The 21,897-nt window shown below is 40.3% G+C and overlaps 1 protein-coding gene across 5 annotated transcripts in view; it reads right to left on the minus strand.

Moving 5' to 3' along the window:
- Positions 1–21,897, minus strand: part of UNC13C (unc-13 homolog C) — a 413,239-nt gene that overhangs the window by 327,461 nt on the left and 63,881 nt on the right. For all 5 annotated transcript variants that reach the window (XM_060178197.1, XM_060178195.1, XM_060178196.1 and 2 more), the window contains exons 2-3: positions 8,632–8,654; positions 7,989–8,053 (exon numbers count right to left, since the gene is read on the minus strand). In XM_060178197.1, the coding sequence (XP_060034180.1) occupies positions 7,989–8,053; positions 8,632–8,654 (88 nt within the window). The remainder of the gene's footprint in view (positions 1–7,988; positions 8,054–8,631; positions 8,655–21,897) is intronic.

The raw sequence follows: 21,897 nt of genomic DNA on the forward strand, positions 1-21,897 counted from the left end.
AGTGGATAGAGCAGGTGGCAATAATGGCAAATGGACAAGATAGGATGGACTACAACCATTGAAATTATCATGATCTCACTTTACTTCTCACTTGGCGGAACAGAGGTAATTCTCACCATACTTAAACATAAGCTTACAGACTATTTCTTGAGTTCAGAATCATCTAACAGATGTAAAATGGAATCAACTTAGGATTTTGCACAGTGGATAGAGCACTGGACCTGGTAGCACCAGGTGCCGACTTTGATCTCCAGCATCACATGTGTCAGAGTAATATCTGGTTCTCTCTCTTTCTCTCCCTGCTCTCATGCCAATCAATCAATCAATGATTAAAAAAAAGAGAGAACCATAATGTAAAAGAAAAGAAATATGATATAAGATGCATATTAAAATGAATTGTGTTTAACCCAGAATATTCAAAATACTATTTTATGTCCAATAAACATAATATCATCAGTAATATATTTAACATCTTCTTATACTGTTGGAAATTCAATGTGCTTGTGTACACAGCATGTCTCAATTCTCACCAGACATGTTCAGGTCTTTGAACTATTAGCTCAGAGTTCCATATCACATAGGAGAGCATATTCATGCCAGGTGGCTTACCATCAGAAAGCAATAATCCAGCTTTCTAGACTTTGTCAGTGTCAGTGAGTTTGGAAATAGGAATCCAATTACTTTAGGAACTAAACTGCCTTCCATAATCTTACAAAGACCTAGTAAGTAGAGAGAAGAGTTCTGTCCAATTAAAACCCCAGGCCAGGAAGATAGTATAATGATTATGCAAAAAGACTTTTCTGCCCAAGGCTCCAAGGTAGCTGCTTCAACTTCCAGGAAGTACTGAGCAGTGCCCTGATTGATAATAACAATAATAATAATAACAACAATATTAATGATGATGATGAAGAGTCCTACTTCATATGATGCCTGGCTCCAAACACCAAACTTTTTCTAAATGAACCTTTTTTGGAGTTAAGTGCTTAAAGTGAAGGTAATTTCAGTTTCATTCTGAAGTCTATGGAGAATTATAAACTTTGAATCCATTCAATAATTTAGTTACACTATTATGAGAAGCTTATTAGCAGTGGAGTATAAGATTCCAGAAAATTACATTAATATTAAATTTGAAGAAGTAGGCTGTCTAAAATTCAAACTGCCCTCAAGAAATGTGCTTTAAATATCTTGCTGTAATTTATTTGCTCTACTGAACAAAGATGGACACCCAAGTTTCTGAGTCTCTGCGTCAACATTTTAGAATAACCAAAACCATGGCAGCTGAATTGGAGATTCTCTGGAGAGTGAGTGGACTATGTGGTTAATAATGGCATATAGGGGAATGGAAGATAGCTAACCTACTAGAGCACAGACTTTACTGCAATGTGTAAGACTTGACTTCTAATACGCAGAACACCCGAGAGCACTATGCAGAGGTCTCTTCTCCACTCTCTCTCTCTCTCTCTCTCTCTCTCTCTCTCTCTCCCTCTTTCTCTCCCTCTATGGAATTGCACAGGTGCAAAACCCCAGAGGAAAATCCTGGTGGTAAATAAAAAAGTAATGGGAAAATGCAGATAAATATACAAATCTCTGTAGTTAATAATAGTCTTTAGAATTTATTAATGCAGTCTCCATATATATATTTTTTTTCTGTCACCAATGTTATCCCTTGGGCCTAGTGCCTGTATGACTCTATGCATGCATTTTTTTTTTTAGAGAGGGTGAGAGATGAGGATGAGTTGATGGGAGATACCTATAGCATTAGTTTGAAGGTGAGTCACCACTGGGCCCCACTTTATATATTTTTAAATAAATCATGCTGTTGATCAAATATTTCAAAAGGATACAGATAACCTTTAAGGACAGAGGTGTAGGGGCTATGTGGTGGCTCACCTCACATAGAGAACAACTTACCAGAGCAGCACTTGCAGGGGTGGGGAACTGCGGTGTCTCCTCACTTTCTGTCTTGAAAGAAAAAGAGAGGAGGGGAAGGAAGAGGAGGAGGAGAAGGGGAAGGAGAGGAGGAGAAGGAGGAAAAGGAGGAGAAGAGGAGGAGGAGAAGAAGAGGAGGAGGAGGAGAAGGAGAAGGAGAAGACGAAGATGAAGAAGAAAGAAAGAAAGAAAGAAAGAAAGAAAGAAAGAAAGGAAGGAAGGAAGGAAGAAAGATAGAAAGAAAGAAAGAAAGAAAGAGAGAAATGGAGGAATAAATGGCCTCTAAGAGTAGTCGGCACTGACACCCAGCAATAACCTTGGTGACAAAACAAAATAATAGTCATGCTAGTGGCTTTTTCAAATAAGACCTCACCCTCTTTCTGAACCTTGCACACTGTTGGTGGGAACGCACACTGTGCATTACGGGTGATTGTGCTTCTCTCTTCCAGATATGGAAATGGGAGCATGTTTGGATCCTCTCCTTTTATACCTCATACTCTTCCCACCCTGTTTAGGTACCAGGAGAGCTTTTCTCTTGCCAGATGTGGGCTGATATTGACACTCCCCTGTGTAGCTGTTTAATGCTGTTGCTTCCCTTTCTCTCCTCCTAGCAGCTGGTAGGTTTGTGTCTGCAATTCTATCAGCAGACACCCTCAATTCTACCGACTGGCTGTGCATGTCTCAGATACAAATACTTCTCAGGTGGGAACCTATTAAGTCACTGTCAGGTGTGACCCTCATGATAGAGGTTTTACTTTCCTTGCTTGCTCCTTCAGTCCAGACAGGGGGAGAGCAAGGTCTTATCTGAAAGAAACAGGAACCCATCCTGACAGCATTCAGCTTTTTAACAAAATACTCAGGGTGTTCATACGACATGAGCTCTCGCTTGCTAGAGTCACTGTGAGAGGCAGAATCAAGACCTTGTGTTCCCTGGTTTGAGGCTCACAACTCCACATGAGAGAAGATGATATCAAACACACTGTCACATGAATGTGTTGATTTGCAAACTGTGAACTGTTTCCCCAGGGGGAAGGCAGTGGCCACTGGGACAGTGAGCAGGGGTAACACAGCCATGGGGATGGAGTAGGATGGAAGTATCCTTGGTTGAGCACATATGTCACTATGGTTCAAACACAGAGTCAAAGTCTCCATTTCTACCTGTGTGTGTGTGGGGGGGGCATACTAAAAGTACTTATCTTTCTTTCTACCTCTCTACTCCTCCCTACCCTCTCAATTTCTATCTGTCTCTATCCAAAAAAAGAAAGACCAAAAATAATAACAAAATAAATGCTCTCCTGCTTCAAAAAAAAAAAAAAAAGAAAGAATGGAGTTGATTGGGAAAATTCTTTACAGTCTGAGTTTATATCTAAGATTTTTTTTAAATGTTCCAGTTTTCCAAGGAGAAAATGAAAAGTTGAGACTTGTGGATTAGTATCATTATAGCAATGTTGCTAGAAGTCTGCTTGGTAGAAACTAGAGAAGGACATTTGCCATAAATGTCAAAGTGGTCTCTTGACCAACTGGATTGAAGTGGATGTGAGATAAAAAAAAAAAAAAAGTCTTATGTTTCTGTAAGTGCTTAGTAGAAATTGGGTCTTTCCTTTGTGCCAAGAGTCAATTGGCTTGAAAACTGACAGTCCTTCTTAAGAGTAACTCATCCTGAATTCATGATTGTTTCAGGAACATATATACTTCCTCCCCCCTCTAAAAATCAAAGCAGAAGAAAAGAGAAGAAAGATCAGACAGCCAACCTAAGGAGTAGAGATCGAGAGTATAGATAGACTGATTGTGGTGTAATAAAAATAAGACTAGAAATTTGAGGGACAATGGTGACTTGCCAAAAGATCCTGAATTATAGAAACAGACCCAGATTTCTAGCTTCTAAACCTCAGATAAATCAAGCAGAAATCCCTATGGATTGTGCTTAAACCTACCTTTGCCTACATCTGAAGTCAACTCCTTTTCTACTAAATCCTGTGTGGACAAAGGAAGTAAAGTTTTTCTACTATAGTATTTTTTCGAGAGAGGCAGAGAGAGGGAGTGGAAGAGATCACAGCATCAAGGCTTCCTTTACACTCTGTTAGGGGCTGGACTTGAACTTGAGTTGCACACTCCCCTTGTGAGCTAGCTCATGATCACATCTAACACCATGTAGATGTGGACTTCTCATATGACACTTACTTAAGGCACATGACGGAAGGTATCAAAATTCATTTTAAATCTGTAGGAGATATAAACTAGTAACTTTTGGGGAGTCGGAGGAAGCTCACCTGGCCAAGCACACACATTGCCGTGAGCAAGGACCACAGGGCTGCAACTGTCTTCCCTTACCTCTCTGTCTATTTTTCTCTGAGCTGACTGGGAGTGAAGGATGTGCATACACAGACAAGAATCGGTGACCCCCTATTTTGAAATTCTGCTCCAGTCTCAATTTTCCAAGCTAACAGAAGTAGCATTTGAGAATCGAGGTAACATCTTATGCTATTAAGATATGTTTAAGGGGTCAGGAGGTGATGCACCTGGTCGAGGACACATGGTGCAATGTGCAAGATTGACCCCAGATCCCACCTGCAGGTGAAAAGCTTTGCGAGTGGTAAAACAGGTGTCTCTCTTTCTCCTCTCCTCTTTATCTCCCCAATGCTCTTGATTTCTGGCTGTTTCTATGCATTAAATGAAGACAATTACATTGCTGAATATGTTTGAAATGCTGATAGGGAAAATGAGAGCAAACCAAATCTTTCTGCAAGCGGCCGTACTTGAGAGCTTATGTCTACATGTGTTCTTTCTTCAGACTCTTCAAGAGAAAACAGACATGCCAATGAGACACATTCTCTTGATAGCTGGAAGTCAGCATCCCTTCCCATGCATCACGGTTCCCAAATCACTTGGAAAAGCCTTCAAATAGGCAACTTTTAGAATGTTTAATGTAAGGAGTCTTTTCAAAAACCAAAGATGACCCCAGCCTTTGCTAGGCATTTACACTGCATGTGTGTCAGGAAGCATCACGGATCAAAGACGCCACTTTGATCTTTCTGTTTCTTACACACTCACACCTCTTTGCTTGTCTCCTTCCTGCTACTAAGGAATGTTAAACTAGGGATCTGCCACTTAGATCTCCAGGGAAAAATCATTTCAAGAAAACCAGTTCTTTCACCTAGATCTCTGTGAAGAAATAAACCTGCCACGCAGAGCACGGGGCCAAATGCTATAGGGCACCCGTGTCTAGGGATCACCCCACACAATATACCTTCTCCATCCGTCAGAGAACCTCAAACTGGCCCCGCCCACCCACTGATTCTTTGGCTTTCATACAGAACTACAGCCTGGGGGTAAGATGGGAACACGCATTGCCATCTTCCTGGGTTTGATAGCCCTGGTTGTTATTATTATTATTATTATTATTATTATTATTATTATTATTACCTCTTGTTGTTGGGACTATGTGTAAGCCTGATAGAGCTTAGGGAGAACCACCCCTGTCCTTGCATGGAGGTCTGAGAAGATAACCTCTTGGTGAGTCTCTCTCAACCGAGGTGAGCATAAGGGGGGAAACTCAGACTTGGTTCTTTCCTTCTTGACTCTCAGGCCCACAGAAACCCCAGTACTTCCCTCCATTAACTGCAGGCCACATGGCCACAGATTCACTTATTCAAAGTCACCTTCTGATCACAGAAGAACACACCTCATCACACACTTCATCACACACCTCAGACCCCAGACAAGAGAAATTCCAAACTATATGGCCTTTTGATATCCATCTTCTCTCTGTCTCACCCTACAGGTTTAACCCCTATGCTTCTCTCAAATACCTCTGGATAATTAAGTTGCTTGCGTCATGGAGAATAACTGTCTTGTATCTCATCAATTCCTGTCATACCAGCCCCCTACCTTAGGGACATGCCGACCGTTAAGAAACCTGTAATTTCTGTCATATTTCAGTAATAATTCCCTTTGGTTTTCTATTTAACTCATGTCCACCTTGCTAATAAAGGAGTTCTAAGCACACTGGAGGGCTCCCTGGTGTCTTTACTCTAGAAAGAACCGGTCTGTTACCTTTCCCTGGAGATCACCCCACCAGAGACCTGGCATCTTGTTTCCTTGTTCATTAACTGACCCTCTGAGAGGCAAGTGGTTTGAACATTTTATTTGATTACATGGTGCACTTAGGCAAAAAAAAAAACAAAACACCAAAAAAAACTACGGATAAACTGTTGCTTTGACAAGGGTAAAAATCCAGATGTGCAAGCAAGTTTAGAAAACAAGTTATTATGGAGTGATAGATGTCACAAGGCGAGGAGTTGCAGGAACAGCACAATCATCAAATCAGAGAAGCTTCCAGGCTCAGGAGAGACAGAATTTTTCATCATTAAATTGTAATTCCACTTAATTACTTTCTAAGCTAGGCATTTTAGTCATTCTGTCAAGCTAATAATTCTTAGTAAATTTAAAAGAAGCAGTATTCTAGGATAGGAAAGAGAAAACAATCTATTTATGCCTGACTTTTCTATGAGTTATCCACAGTGATCCTTTACCAGAGCTGGTCTTATAATCTATTTGCTCAACATATGAAGAAAAAAAAAAAAACTGACAGCTTTGCACATTAGTTTTCTCATTTTCAAAGTGAAGGTCAAAATTGCACTTACCTCAAGGGTCACTGAAAGATGAAATGAGTTAATACAGAAACATACACACAAAACAATTGCAACAATACCCACAAAGATGTCAACACTCATTTAGTTCATATTTGGTTACATATTGAGTAGTGTAACTGATGTCAAATGCAGACATACACATAAGAAACTCCTCTTTCTATATGAGCAAAGTCATGTACGGGGATAAGCAGAAAAAGGCGGATGCAGGCACACCCCAAATGAACACCAAGGGGGAACTGGAGGCATGATAAGATCCCTCTTCTTTTTCCTCAAATATTTACATGCATGCAACTCATATGTAGTTTTTATTAATATGAGTATTTTTATTTTTTTAATATTTTATTAATTTATTAATGAGAAAGACAGGAGAGAGAGAGAGAGAGAAAGAGCCAGACATCACTCTGGTACATGTGCTGCCGGGGATTGAACTCAGGACCTCCTGCTTGAGAGTCTAGTGCTTTAGCCACTGTGCCACCTCCCAGACCACAGTATGAGTATTTTTCTACATGGTATTTGCCTCAAGAAATATCTATTAAAAATAAAATTACATGAAAATATAAATATGGTGCTAAGGCTCCTCCTCACTGGCTTACTGATATACAAGCTGCTAATACAGAAATCGTCAAATGCAAACAAGCAGATAACAGACAGTGTTAGTGATACTAACATGGGTTATTCATGCAAAGTCATGTGGCTCTGTTGTATATGGTCTCACAATGCTAATGACTGATATAGGTAAATCATGCATATATATATATATAATATACACATTATTTTATTTTTATTACTACTACTTCCTGGGGTACTGCATTCTAAATCCACTGCTCCTGGAGACCATTTTTTTCCTTTGTTGTTGTTGTTATTGTTATTGTTGAACAGGACAGAAAGAGTGAAAGAGGAGGGGAAGACAGAGAGGGGGAGAGAAAGACAGACACCTGCAGACCTGCTTCACTGCCTGTGAAGCGACTCCCCCCTGCAGGTGGGGAGCCAAGGGCTCGAACCGGGATCTTTGCAGCCTGTCCCCGCACTTCGTGCCATGTGTGCTTAACCTGCTGTGCTGTCTGGCCACTGTGTACATTATTTTTAAAAACACTTTGAGAGATACTATTGAGTTGAAGAAATAGAGCCCATGCTTTGCTATGGGCAATAACCCAGGCTTGAACCTGGCCCCCACTGCTCTAGAGGAATCTTTTGTGCTTTAGTCTCTCTCACTATTTCTGCCTTTATGTCTCTGTCTTAAAGAAGAAAAGCTATTGAATACTAACTACTTGTGAAGAAAGAAAGCAATGACAAAATCAGTGAATCATACCAAATGCCACACTCTGCTTTCAGAATGCACATCCACTGAGAGCACAACCCAGGACCATTGGTGAGTGGAGTGAATTCACAGGTTCTCTACGTACTTACCCACCAAACGCCTGGAGGGCAGAGAATTGGGAAGCCTTCAGTCCACTGCCACTGACTATTTGAGCCTGGAGCGAAGGGAGAGAGAAGACAAGACAAAACAGAGATGTTGAGCATAGGACAGCAGTGTCTGCAAATCTGGGGCACAGGCTACTGCACTAGACACAGGGATACCTACTAAGACAGATGCTAAAGCCAGGGTCAGCTCCAAGTCAAAGCCTTCGTGTTGTGTTTGTTTATTTGTTTATTTGCCTTGACTGAGTCTAGGTTTTCAAATTAGCTGTCAGCCTTTATATCATAAGTCAAAGATCATTTGCCCTTTTGAAACAACTTGGCAGGTGCAGCAGAGGTGAGGGGTCAGCTGGGGAGATGAGGCCGCGTGCGGTTTGACTGTAGCAGACCCGTGGTTGGCAGAGTAAGCTAGAGGCGGCACAGCTGGCAGGGGTGACCCCTGCAGAGATGCAGCATGTCAGGGCCACACCCAGGGGATGATTCAAAGAGGGAAAGCTTGGGTGACATGCACAGTTCACGACTGAAACAGAGGCACCAGAACAGGTCCAACAGGCCACACACAAACAGGTACGAAAGACAGGGGTTCTCCACCCCCACCCCCTGCAGAAGGGCAGAAAGGAAGTAGGTTTAAAACCTTGTCATCCACAGAACCGCTTTCTGAAAGAGAATCGGGAAGAAAAGGGATACAGGTTAGATGACAGGCGTTTCAAGTTATCACTTAAGCACACACAGGAACAAAGGATGTCACTGTGTCACACCACTGAAAGTCAAGAATGATTTTCAGGTCTGAACTCAAAAGAATGGGTAGCTGCCCCTTGGAGACTTAAAGAGCTGAAAAATATGTCCAGGCTCTTGGGAAATAGAAAAAGGTGATTTCAGGACTTAATGGAAGAGCTCCCCCCTTTGTGGAGGCTAATGCCATTGGCTCAGAAATTGTGGTCTCCAGCTGGGCGCTTGTACTTAGACTGGGCCAAACACTAAATTCTCTAAAGTCTAGACCCAACTGTAAATTGGGTGAACTGTAAACTGTAAAAGGGCTGCTAGTAAATTGTCTCTTTGCCTCAGCTACGTGCAGATGATAAAACTATTATCAGTTCATGTGAAAATCAGCCTTTGAAAAGCATGCTTCCTTAATTAATTTTTTGTTATGATTTCTATTATAGAATCTGAGAACTTTAAGATTAATTAAAGATATTATGTTTTGCAATTAGAAAAGTGTATCTAGGGCCATGTGGTGGCTCAACTGGTACACATGCTATCATGCACAATGACCCATTCAAGCCTGAAATCTCTCTCTCTTTCTTATTTATTTGCCTCCAGGATTATTGCAGGGGCTCGGTGCCTACACTATGAATCCACTGCTCCTGGAAGCCATTTTTCCCATTTTGTTGCCCTTGTTGTCATTATTGTTATTGTTGCCAATGATGTTGTTGTTAGGTAAGACAGAAATCTAGAGAGGAGGGAAGACTGAGAGGGGGAGAGAAAGACAGACACCTGCAGACTTGCTTCACCACCTGTGAAGCGACTCCCCTGCAGGTGGGGAGCCGGGGTCCTTACGCTGGTCCTTGCACTTTTCACCACCTGCACTTAACCCACTGCACTACCACCATACCCCCCAGTATCTCTCTCTCTCTATCAAAAAGAAATTTTAAAAAGGAAAGAAAAACATGGCTGCTGGGAATGTCACTAGAAACAATAAGTCTGAGAAGTGAGTAATCATCCAAGTTTTCAAATGACAAGAGAGGGAACACAAACCTGGGACTGGGACTCCTGATCTGTTGCTCTTTAGATCAATCCAATAATTCAAGTAACCTGAACAGGGTAATTAGAGGTTTTAAGACACAGTTCTCCTGTGCAGTTTAAAACAATTCAAAGGGCTAGTAATTCTTAGGCTCAACTGCCCATGGACTCAGATGGTTGAATAATGGATCAACGAATCGTTTTAAAATCAGGGGTGAGGGGAGTTGGGCAGTAGTGAAGCAGGTTAAGTGCACGTGGTGCAAAGTGCAAGGACCTGTGTAAAGATCCGGGTTCGAGCCCCTGGCTCCCCACCTGCAGGGGAGTCGCTTCACAGGTGGTGAAGCAGGTCTGCAGGTGTCTGTCTTTCTCTCCCCCTCTCTGTCTTCCCCTCTTCTCTACATTTCTCTCTATCCTATCCAACAACGATGATATAAATAACAACAATAATAATAACTACAACAACAATTAAAAAAACAAGGACAACAAAAGTGAAAATAAAAATCAGGGCTGAATCTGCAAGGGTTGGGAGGGTACTCTACTCTTTATCTTATATATTACTGTCATTACTCTAAAACAATAATTCAGCTTTGGTTGTTAAGCTAGAGGAAAGTCTTTATGAATGCTAGCAGAGTGCCAGAGTTGCAGTGAATCTGAAATTATGTGGTTCACACCCTCATTTTCATAGATGAGATCCTGGGAGAGTATGATCTGGCCAAGGTGATGTGATTCAATGACAATGTTTATTCATGAAGATCCAAACGTCCTTTTGACTCCCTAAGTATGGGTTGATTATCATAACTGTTTTCTGTGCTAGTTTAGAGATTTTAAAAAGTCTCAGTATCATACTGTTGAATATAAAGCAGGATAAATCAAAATATAACAAAAGACCGATCTTGTTTATAGACATGAATATTTAAAATAGTTTAAATACAGAAAATAAAACTCATTGTCCTACAAGGTGAAATATGCATGGAAATTTTTAAGAAAAAATTTATTTTAAATCCTCCAGAAACTAGTAGTGATATAAAGGTTGGTTGGGGAATAAGTGTCTGAATTTCAACAAGCTCAATAAACACTAGAGATTCCAAAGGCCTCTAAGTAACCTGCAAAACTGATACGAGATGGAATCGAAGTGAGATCCCTTTAACTTAGCAAGTTTTATAAATATTATTTTCAGACGCATAAACTAGAGAATGAAATATTAAGGCATTTAGTTTGTCACCGACTGTCACCTTTAAAAGCAAATAAATGTGTGTTACCACTGTGTTTTCTCTAAATGTAGTGGAATACTATTCAGCTATTAACAACAATAGTCATTACCACTATTTAAAATTACTTCTGTAAGTTCTGACCCGTGTATTAGAACAAATGAAATAAATAAAATAATGTTACAAGGCTAATAGTGGCGCCATTCCTATCTTCAAGGAACTATGATGTTATAAACAGAAAGCAAATACATCATCCAGGAAAATATTATGGCTAATAAGTAGTGAAGAAGGCATATATTCAATGCAGAAATAATGAGTTTCTTTTTTTTCATTTACTCCTTTTTGTTGCCCTTGTTGTTTTATTGTTGTAGTTATTATTATTGTCATCGTTGTTGGATAGGACAGAGAGAAATGGAGAGAGGAGGGAAATACAGAGAGGGGGAGAGAAAGACAGACACCTGCAGACCTGCTTCACCGCCTGTGAATCGACTCCCCTGCAGGTAGGGAGCTGGGGGCTCGAACTGGGATCCTTACACCGGTCCTTGTGCTTTGCACCACACGCGCTTAACCCGCTGTGCTACCGCCCGACTCCCATGAGTTTCTTATTTATTACTTAATGTGCCCAGTGCAGAGATAAGGTAATAAGTTACCTACTATTTACAAAGCAAAATTAATTCATGGGGAGCAGCATGATGAGTGTGCAAATGCTTTACAAAACAAAGACATAAATTGTGACTTTTTATTATTTTATTGTAATTATTCAAGACTTTAGTATTGCCTGTGGTTGATAGCTAAGCTCCACTTCGACTTCCTGCTGAGACAAGGTAGTCTCATCTTTGTCGATGGTTCTTCAACTACTAAATCTCCTCACAAGTTTGGCTTCTGCATTCACTGCTTCCGTTTCAGCTGTTCATTCATGGAGAGCCTATTATGTTTACTGGCTAGCTACCTGCACATTCTTTTTGGTTCTTCCTTATCACTTCCTGCAAAATTTCCCCAATAAAAACTTTTCTCAGATGCAAATGTGATCATATCATTTCCTCTTTTAAAATTCAGGGGAGAGAAAATAATGGTGATGCAAAAGGCTTTCATGCCTGATTCTCTGAGGTCCCACTTTCAATCCCCGGTACCACCATCAACTAAATCAATAAGCAAATAATGAGATTACTTCATCTAACTTCTTCAAGTGGAATTTCTTTTTGTTTCTGAAGCTTCTTTGAAATGTGACTCCTCTATCTGCAGTGTGCTACAGCTCAGCTTCCATGGATTTCTGGTCTTTGCACACTTGCGTCTCTGCCTCCCACACATTCATCCTGGATAACATCTATCTTTGGTGAATCTCTTCATCTATGTTCCTCCTAGATATGATCACCAAAATAACAGCTCGTTATCTCGTTTCCTCAACTTCTACGTTCCTATGCAAATACGTAAATATATCATACACACACACACACACACACACACACATACACACACACACACACTCACACACACACACTCACACACACACACTCACACACACACTCTCACACACACACACACACACACACATATATACACACGTAGATATGTATTTCTATGGGGAAAGAAGAAACACTCCTCAACATAGTAACATTATGAACCCCATAGGACGAGCCCATAACCAGAGCTGCACTGATTGGTCAACGTTTCAAGTTTCTGCTTTAAAAACTGGAAGTGGACAATAACATCTATTCTCAAAACATACCGATTTTCCAGAACAAAAAAGACAAGAAAAAGACACTAGAAGAATTTAAACTGGTATGGAAGAAGCTAAACAAAGATGGTTTGCAGATGAGATGGTATTGTGCACGGGAAGCTCTAAAGACTGCACCACAGATCTGTGAGAATCCCAAACTAAATTCAGTGCACTTTGCTGTGGGCTGGATCTCAGACTTCTAACCTCCAGAAAATAAATTGCTGTCATGATGTGTCATTCAGTTTATGGAACATTTTCACATCATCTCTAGCAAACTAATGTAATTTTAAATACTCAGATAAATCCATATATAAAGATGTGAATTGATTCATCACTCATAGTAAAAAATTGAAAAGCATGCATGAAGAATTATAAAAATACAGTTTAAAAATAATGCTCTATAGTCTTGGCACAATCATAGTGTACCTTTATAATAACCTAGGGAATATTCACACACACACACACGCATATATATGATTTTACATATAGTTGCCTAGTATAGTAAAATTCTGGTTAGGCTTCTGTGACTGCATGCCCTTTAATGTCTCATCCAATGGCCCTTGTCATAAGAATCATATCATATCACAAGGTCATTTTGCAGATCAGTGCCTTAATGGCTTTAATACAGGAAGGACTACAATGTATCCATTTATTTTATACTAAATACTCCACTCCAAATTCATACTGAAACTCCACTCTAAATGAAAGGAAGTTCCAGTGACTGCACATTTCTATTGTCTCAAAAGTTCCATTAACTAGTTATTTAAAAAATCTAAACATATAAAATAACTACTGGGTAATATGACTATTCTTTTCAACCATGCTGTAGGCAAAGCTAAATAAACAAAAGATGCTAAGTTTATAAGAATGAGTACTTTGTGTCAGTGTATTTGTCCTGAATACTAGACCTATCTCAGATTTCTGGTTGAACATCCTGGAAAGAAAAAATTGAATGTAATTTAAGAGAACCTGGGACCTCTTTGGTGTTACATTTCTCTCTCCTCCCCTTTCTTTCCTTCTCTCTTTCTTTTTTCCCCCCTTCTTTCTTTCCTTCTTTTTTGTATTTACATATAAGTGGAATTAGAAAACTTGATCAGCATATACTGAAATTCTAGTTCTAAAAATATTTGGTTGTTTTTGATTGACTGTACAATCGATCTTAAATATAACACAGAAGAGTCACTCAACCATCGCCATGAAAATGTCTGTCTAAAGTTAACAGCTAAGGGGGCTAGGTGGTGGCATACCTAGTTGAACACACAGGTTACCATATGCAAGGACCTGGGTTCGAACTCCAACTCCCCACCTGTGGGAGGAAGCTTCAGGAGTGGGGAAGCAGGTGTGCAAGTGTCTGTCTTTCTCTCTTCCTCTTCATCTCTCCAGCCTCTCTCAATTTCTCTCTGTCCAGTCAAATAAAAAATAGAAATTAAAAAAGGGGGGGTGGCTACCGGTTCATGGTGCCTGCATCAGGCTTCAGCAATTACCTTGGTGGCAATAAAAATATACTACTTAAATTAGGGATACAGATCAATATTATAGAGCAATCAAAAGATCGATTCAATACAAATAAATATCAATAATGTAAATATACACAATAACAGTACATACAGAGTAAAACAAATAAAGACAAATGCTAACCTCAACGGATAGATTTAAGAAACACCATAATTATAATGGCACACCACATGTGACAAGTGACAGACGATCTAGACAGCAGTCAAGAAGAAAGATCTCAAATAAACTCTCTGGCATTACAAATAAAGACACCAGAAAGGAGCAACAAACGAACTCAATATTCAGCAGAAATCAATGAAATAAATAGAAACCAAAAAAGTAATACAAAAAAGAAGCCAATAGTCTACAAAAGAAAAAACAATAAATTCAGTGAAGCGACAAGATACAAAATCAATATGCATGTTTTGGACATTTCTATACACTGATGGTGAATTCCAGGAAAGGAAAATGAAGAAAATAATCTAATTTACAACTGCGCCTTTCAAAACACCTTGGAGTAAATCTAACTCAATAGAGGGAAGATTATTCCAATGAAAAATACTGGACACCATTAAAATAAATGTCAGAGCACTGTCTCACACACACAGGCACGTGCACTCACTTAGCCTAGACAGGGTGACTGAGTACCAGGAACCTGGAATTTTATCTTTCCCTAGGCAATGTAGAACTGCACCTGTATTGCAATAACTTTGAAAAAGTACTAAACATATTAATAATATCTCTATAAGGAATAAAAAACACCTGTCTATAAATGATAGAGAAGCTTGAGAGAAATACCTACTGCAACCTTTAAAAGAAATAGGGGGGCTGGGTGCTGGCGTCCCAGGTTTAGAACATATAGTACGAAGCTCAAGGGCCCACTCAAGGATGCTGCACAGGGGCAAGCATCCCAGCTTGAGGCCCTGGTTTGAGCCCAGGGTCCCCCGGAGAACCTACAGGGGGATCACTTTACAAGTAGTGAAGCAGGTCCGCAGGTGTCTATCTTTCTCTCTCCCCCTAACTTCCCCTAGTCTCTCAATTTCTCTCTGTCCCAAGCAATAGGAAAAAAAAAAAAAAGGCCTCCAGGAGCAGTGGATTCATAGTTCAGGAACCCAGCTCCAGTGATAACCCTAGAGGCAAAGAGAGAAGAGAGAGAGAGAGAGAGACAGAGAGAGAGCAAGAGAGAGAGAGCAAGAGAGAAAGAGAGAGCAAGACAGAGAGAGCAAGAAAGAGAGAGAGAGCAAGAGAGAGAGAGATATTGAGAGCAGAGATCCAGGTTCCTTTAAACTTAAGGGCACAGAAAGCTTATCTCTGGAGCTCTTAGGACTTGCCTCTGTGAGATGCCCAGCACTGGAGAATTATACTGCAGACTAAACACTCTGACTAGCAGGATCTTCCCTCTACACAACTGGAGAATTCCAGGGTGTAGAGTTCGGTGGAGTAGCTAGTGACCTGGTTTAAGAGCTCACACTCACTGGCATTACAACCCCAGCAAAAGAAATAAAGAAATAAAGAGGATCTCTGCAGAAGAGATACTGACAGAGGTTCCTAAAGGCTGTGTGGTACTGGCACTGAACAGAAACCATATTGATTGAAATCAGAGAAGGAGCAGATAACAGTCTTACTATTTTGAAAAGCTCTTCAAGTTGATAGGGCAGATGCCCAACTCCTAAGTTCAAATAAAGGAGGCCTCTGCTTCTGAAACTCGAGCATTACTTCCCTTCTTCTCAGCTCCCACACTGGAGGATGTGTTCTTGGTTTTCTGCATTGTGCTGTTTAAGTGCTAATCATCTTGATTGATGACATTGATTCTCCCTTAAAACAACAGAAAACCTGGCATTCAAGGTCAGTAGCCAAACCAATACTCTGCACTCTTCACTTTTAGCACAAAACTACTACATCCAGGAATGGGGATAAAGGAGTTTTACTCCATGAATACAAATACAGAGCACCAAACATAGTGAAGAGATCCAGGAATTCACATCTGTTAGATCAAGGCAAACCCCTAGGAGGGAAGGTGCGTAAGACAGAGTTACGTGAATTACTCATCAAAGAACAACTCAAAATCACAGGCATTATGGTGCTCACCAAATCTAGATCAATGAAAACAAATGAAACTTTCAACAAAGACTGATACAAAGAGAAATAATGGTGCCAAAGAAGTTAGTAACTGAACTAAAAATGCAACGTAGAGGGATTCAACAACAGACTATAAGAAGTCATGGCTTAATCAATGTGTTGGGTATTTAAGGATTAAAAGCATCCAAGAATTAAATGACATTTTTAAAGATATGGGAGGGTGGCAGAAAGAGACCATAGTACTGACTCTTCCTTCAGTGCACTGGCTGCAGGACTCAAATCTGGGTCACACACATAGGAAAGCAGTGAGCTACCCAAGTAGCTATCTCACCATCCTTATTAGTTTTCATTAAAAAAACAAAGATAAGTTATTAGACAACAACAGCCATAACAAATAGGTTCAGGAAGGGAAAGTGAGAAAGGGGATAAATATTATATGAAGAAAAAACGTCCAAGAATTTTTCTAAAACGGGGAAGAAAACACGTTTACATGCAAAATTTCACATAGTTCCAAACAAAATAAACACAAGTGTACATCAGCACATACTATATTTAAAATGGTAAAAATCAAAGACAGAGAAGTAGTAAAATCATTAAAAGAAATGAAAGTATCCCCAAAGCAAGGAACCCCCATAAGATCCTAAACTGCTAACGAGGGAGATAATGCAAAATGAGAGCACCTGACTGACATGCCTGAGGCCGCCAGTGTCACAGCTTCATCCCCTGCACCGCCATATGCCAGAAGCAAAAAATGCTGCGTTTTCTCTCATGAAAATTTACCTTAAAAAGACCTCTAGCTGAGTAGTATTCTATTGTGTACATAGACCATAACTTTCTCAGCACTCATCTGTTGTTGCACACCTGAAATGCATCCAGGTTTTTGCTATTACAAGTTGTGATGTTGTGACCATAAGAATACAAAGATCTTGGGAGTTGGGCAGTAGCGCAGTGGGTTAAGTGCATGTGGTGCAAAGCGCAAGGACCAGCACAAGGATCCCGGTTCAAGCCCCCAGCTCCGCACCTGCAGGGGAGTCGCTTCACAGGCGGTGAAGCAGGTCTGCAGGTATCTGTATTTCTCTCCCCCTCTCTGTCTTCCCTCCTCTCTCCATTTCTCTCTGTCCTATTCAACAACGACGACATCAATAACAACAATAAAAAAGGGAAACAAAAGATAAAATAAATAAATATTTTAAAAAAATCTTTTAAAAAGTAGAGAAACTAGAGAGAAGACTGAGAATGTGGACATAGTTTGAGGAGAAAACTCCAATTTCCCATGGTTTTCTCTTTTTTTCCCTTTTAAGTAAAGTTTTATTTTGTATTTTTGTTAACAATAGTTGTTTGTATTAATGATTGTAGATTTCAGAATATATCTTTTTCAAACCCCGTTTCATAATCCCAACAAGTTTGTGAAAGTCAATGTATCTTCTCTGATCACAAAAGTATAAAATTAGGAATCAACAACCAAAAGTTGAACATGTATCCATGTATCACACTATAGACACTAAATATCATGATATTGATTATAGGGGAAAATAAATAAAAAAGATATACCTAGAAACAAAAATGTAGCTATAACCTGTTAGAACCTATCAGATGCAACAGAAGCAACACAAAGGGGGAAATTCATAGTAGTATCTACGTCATAAAACTATGTCATGAAACAGAAAAATTTGTTTGGCTTTGTATGTTAACTCTCCTTTCAGCCACCAGGTTCCAGATGCTACCTTGATGCCAGCCAGACTTCCCTGGACAGACGACCCCACCAATATGTCCTGGAGCTCCGCTTCCCAGAGCCCTTCCCCACTAGGGAAAGAGAGAGACAGGCTGGGAGTATGGATCCACCTGTCAACACCCATGTTCAGTGGGGAAGCAATTACAGAAGCCAGACCTTCCACCTTCTGCATCCCACAGTGACCCTGGGTCCATGACCCAGAGGGATAAAGGATATGAAAGCCTTCAGGGGAGGGGATGGGATATGGAGTTCTAGTGATGGGAATTGTGTGGAGTTGTACCCCTCCTATCTTATGGTTTTTGTTAATGTTTCCTTTTTATAAATAAAAAAGAAAGAAAACCTGAAATAAATATCCTACTTTACAACCAAATTAGTCATAAAAGAACAGATTAAACCAAAATCAGTGGAAAGAATATCATGAAAGCTAGAACAGATATCAACAAAATAGAAATAAAAAGACGACACAAAAAGAAATAAAACAAAGACTTTCGAAAGACTTAACTACATTCACTAAAGCAGAAGAGGGAAAAAACAACTATTAAGTATAGTTTGAAATGAAGTGGAGGGGGCCCTGTGGTTAAGCGCACATCGTGTGAAGCAAGCACAAGTTGGAGACCTGCAGGGAGGTTGCTTTACAAGCAGTGAAGCAGGTCTGCAGGTGTCAATCTTTCTCTCTCCCTCTCTATCTTCCCTTCCTCTCTCAATTTCTCTCTGTCCTATCCAACAACAACAACAGTAACAACAATGGAAAAACAGAGGGCCCCCAGGACCAGTGGATTCGTGGTGCAGGCACCGAGCCCCAGTGATAACCCCAGGGGAAAAAAAAAAGTTATAATAATAAAAAAGGAAAGTGGAGATATTTCAACAGCACAGAAATAGAAGGACTATAAGATACTACTCAGAACATTTTTATACCTTTAAATTGGATATCCTAGAAGAAATTGACAAAATTTTAGAACTATAAGCCACCCAAAATTGAATAAAAAAGATAAAAGACTGAGCAGACCAAGTATAAGAACTGAAACAAACTGTAGAGTAAAACATTCCCATAAAACAAAGGCCCAAGTGCAGATGTATCACAGGCGATACACAGACTTCAAAATAAGGCCTAATACCTATTTTTCTCGAGTTCTAGAATAGAAGAGAACACATTTTCAAACAAATTAATGAGTCCAATATTGCCATGATACAGAGGTGAGCAAGACCATGACGATAAGTAAAACTCAGGGAAGGAACAAAGTGAAAAGTGGACTGGACAAGATATATTGTATCAAAGTGAAAGACTCTGTTAAGGTAGGGGAAGGGTGAATTCTCTACTTTAAGCTAACTTTGCGTAATAATAACAATAATAATCCAATACCTTATACTAATGCAACACCACTATGTTGCTTTATCGAGTCACTTGTCATCAGTTCTTTAATTCTTGTTGTATTAACACTGTACTTTAAAATAAAGACAAATACATAAATAAATAAAACAGTTTAATATCCCTGATAAATAAAGATGCAAACATCCTTGACTGTTGTTTTCGATGGGTTGGCTTCATGGGCGGGTAACAGACGACCAGGGACTCATAGTTGAGCTGTACGAGGCATCTCTTTATTCATGCAGGATGCAGCGCAATCTATACCAACCTAAGCTAAACTAAAACTACAAACAATCTTGTCCTTATAAATATACTAGCCCAGTAGGGTGGGAACAGGATGCGACACAGAGAGGGTGGAGAGAAAAGTGACTGGTGAAAATCAGGGTGTGACAAGGAGAGGGTGCGGAGCAGGCGAGAATTCTACCACTGAACCACCAATGCCCTGGAGGGAAGGTGGTGCTTGTTAACAGCGGTTATGTAAATAGAATGAAGTGGTTATGTAAATAGAATAGTGTTAAGCAGGGGGGATTAAACTAATGAAACAGAAGGGGTTTTTAGAAGCATACCAACAATTCCCCCTTTATTTTTAACTAATGGCCATAGTATCAGGATTGTGGGGTGAAAAGAAACCTATATCATACAGGCGTTTTCAAAAGAACTGGCATAAGACATGGAAAACAAAATAGGCGAGCAGCAATAACCAGTGTGATGCCAAGGGGAACGTTTCTTTCTCAAAGGGCAAGGCCTAGCAGGCGAAAGGGCATTTCTTGCCTCTGGGAGTGCTTCATGCCTCTGGGGGGCATCTCTTGCCTCAAAGGGCGTTTCCTGCCTCTGTGGGCATAACCTAATAAGGAGGGGGAGTTTTATGCCTCTGGGACAGAGCCTGCAGGCGAGGGGACATGGTCTATAAAGTCTCAAGGCAATTGGCTGAAGTTAGTCTTTGAGAAACACAGCAGCGTGTACCAGTAAGTCTGATGAAGGTGTCAGTACAAAGTAGATGACCACAGAAGAAAATGCCAGGGGATGAAACGCTGCACGTCTGTCTCGATGGGGAATGTCGGCCACCAGAATTTTGCTTTTCTGTAGAGAGTGAGCTTTGGAGTCTGTGAATCTGTTTCTTCAGGTCGTGCCAAGTCACATCATTGGTTTCCGGGGGTGTGTTGTAGTCATTCCATCTTGTGGGTGATGTCAGAGAACAGGGGTCCAAATGGATTTCCAGGAGTTCCATTTGAATAGATGCTTTTTCAGGTGAAGACTTGACAGCTGAAATTCACTTACTTGTCAAACAAAACTTGTAGCAGATTAGAAGTTTACTATAATTGATAACTCCATTATAATTGGAAGTCCTTTCTAGTATGATTTCAAAGTTGTTGAAACAGTTTAAACTCAATAAAATGTGGAAAGGTAAACAGAAGAATCACGGTAGAAGCCTCAGGCATGAGAATAATTAACATAATCATTGCACTATCTGCCCCGCCCATAACTCATACTGTTTTAGGATTAAACGTTTCAGATTTATGCCAAGACATAAAAAAGAAATCAAAGGAGGGAAAAAACAATTTTTTGGATTGTTTCTGGATGTCTCTAGAAATCATGGATGCATCCAGCATTTTTTTTTAAGTCAATGTCAAACAAAAATTCAGTCATTCAAATCACTCTCTTACAAAACAGATCTCACCATGTAGCATCAAGAGTCCCCGGAGGGCGTCCTAGTCCAAAAAGCTCTTCGTGTCTCCATTCTTGGGGACTGCCACAGTACTGGAGAATGCTCCTCAAATTAGAGTAGACCTTCTCCATGGGAAACATTCGAGAAGTCCAGAAAGTCCCAGTGGAAATCCCCATACATATCCCAAGGTCTACGATCATGGTCATAAAGAACCAAATTGTGGCCCGAAGCAAAATGTAGTCCTTTTCCTCAGGAAACATGGGAGAGGGAATCCAGAAAGTCCAAGGAGAAATCTCAATGCATCTCCCAAGCTCTATGATTAGGGTCACAAGAAACCAAAGTTCCCGGTCAGGGAAACAAAGTGTGGCCCAGAGCAACATGTTCCAGAGACAGAGTAACTGTCTCATGATGAAACAGTAGAGGCTTTGGCAAACCTCTTCGTAAGTAGAAGAGAAGACCATAGTGCATAGGTAGGCAAAGTCTTCACTTATCTGGGAGTTGCGCAGGTCCGGTCCCACGATGTAGGCACCATATGTTGTTTTCGCCGGGCTGGCTTCATGGGTGGGTAACAGATGACCAGGGACTCATGGTTGAGCTGTAGGCAGTATCTCTTTATTCATGCAAGACACAGTGCAATCTATACCAACCTAAGCTAAACTCAAAACTACAATCTTGTCCTTATAAATATACTAGCCCAGTAGGATGGGAACAGGATGCGACAAAGAGAGGGTGGAGAGAAAAGTGACTGGTGAAAATCAGGGTGTGACAAGGAGAGGGGGCAGAGCAGGCTAGAATTCTACCACTGAACCACCAATGCCCTGGAAGGAGGGTGGTGCTTGTTAACAGCGGTTATGTAAATAGAATGAAGTGGTTATGTAAATAGAATAGTGTTAAACAG

This window comes from Erinaceus europaeus, chromosome 18, assembly GCF_950295315.1.
Source record: "Erinaceus europaeus chromosome 18, mEriEur2.1, whole genome shotgun sequence".
Taxonomy (NCBI): domain Eukaryota; kingdom Metazoa; phylum Chordata; class Mammalia; order Eulipotyphla; family Erinaceidae; genus Erinaceus; species Erinaceus europaeus.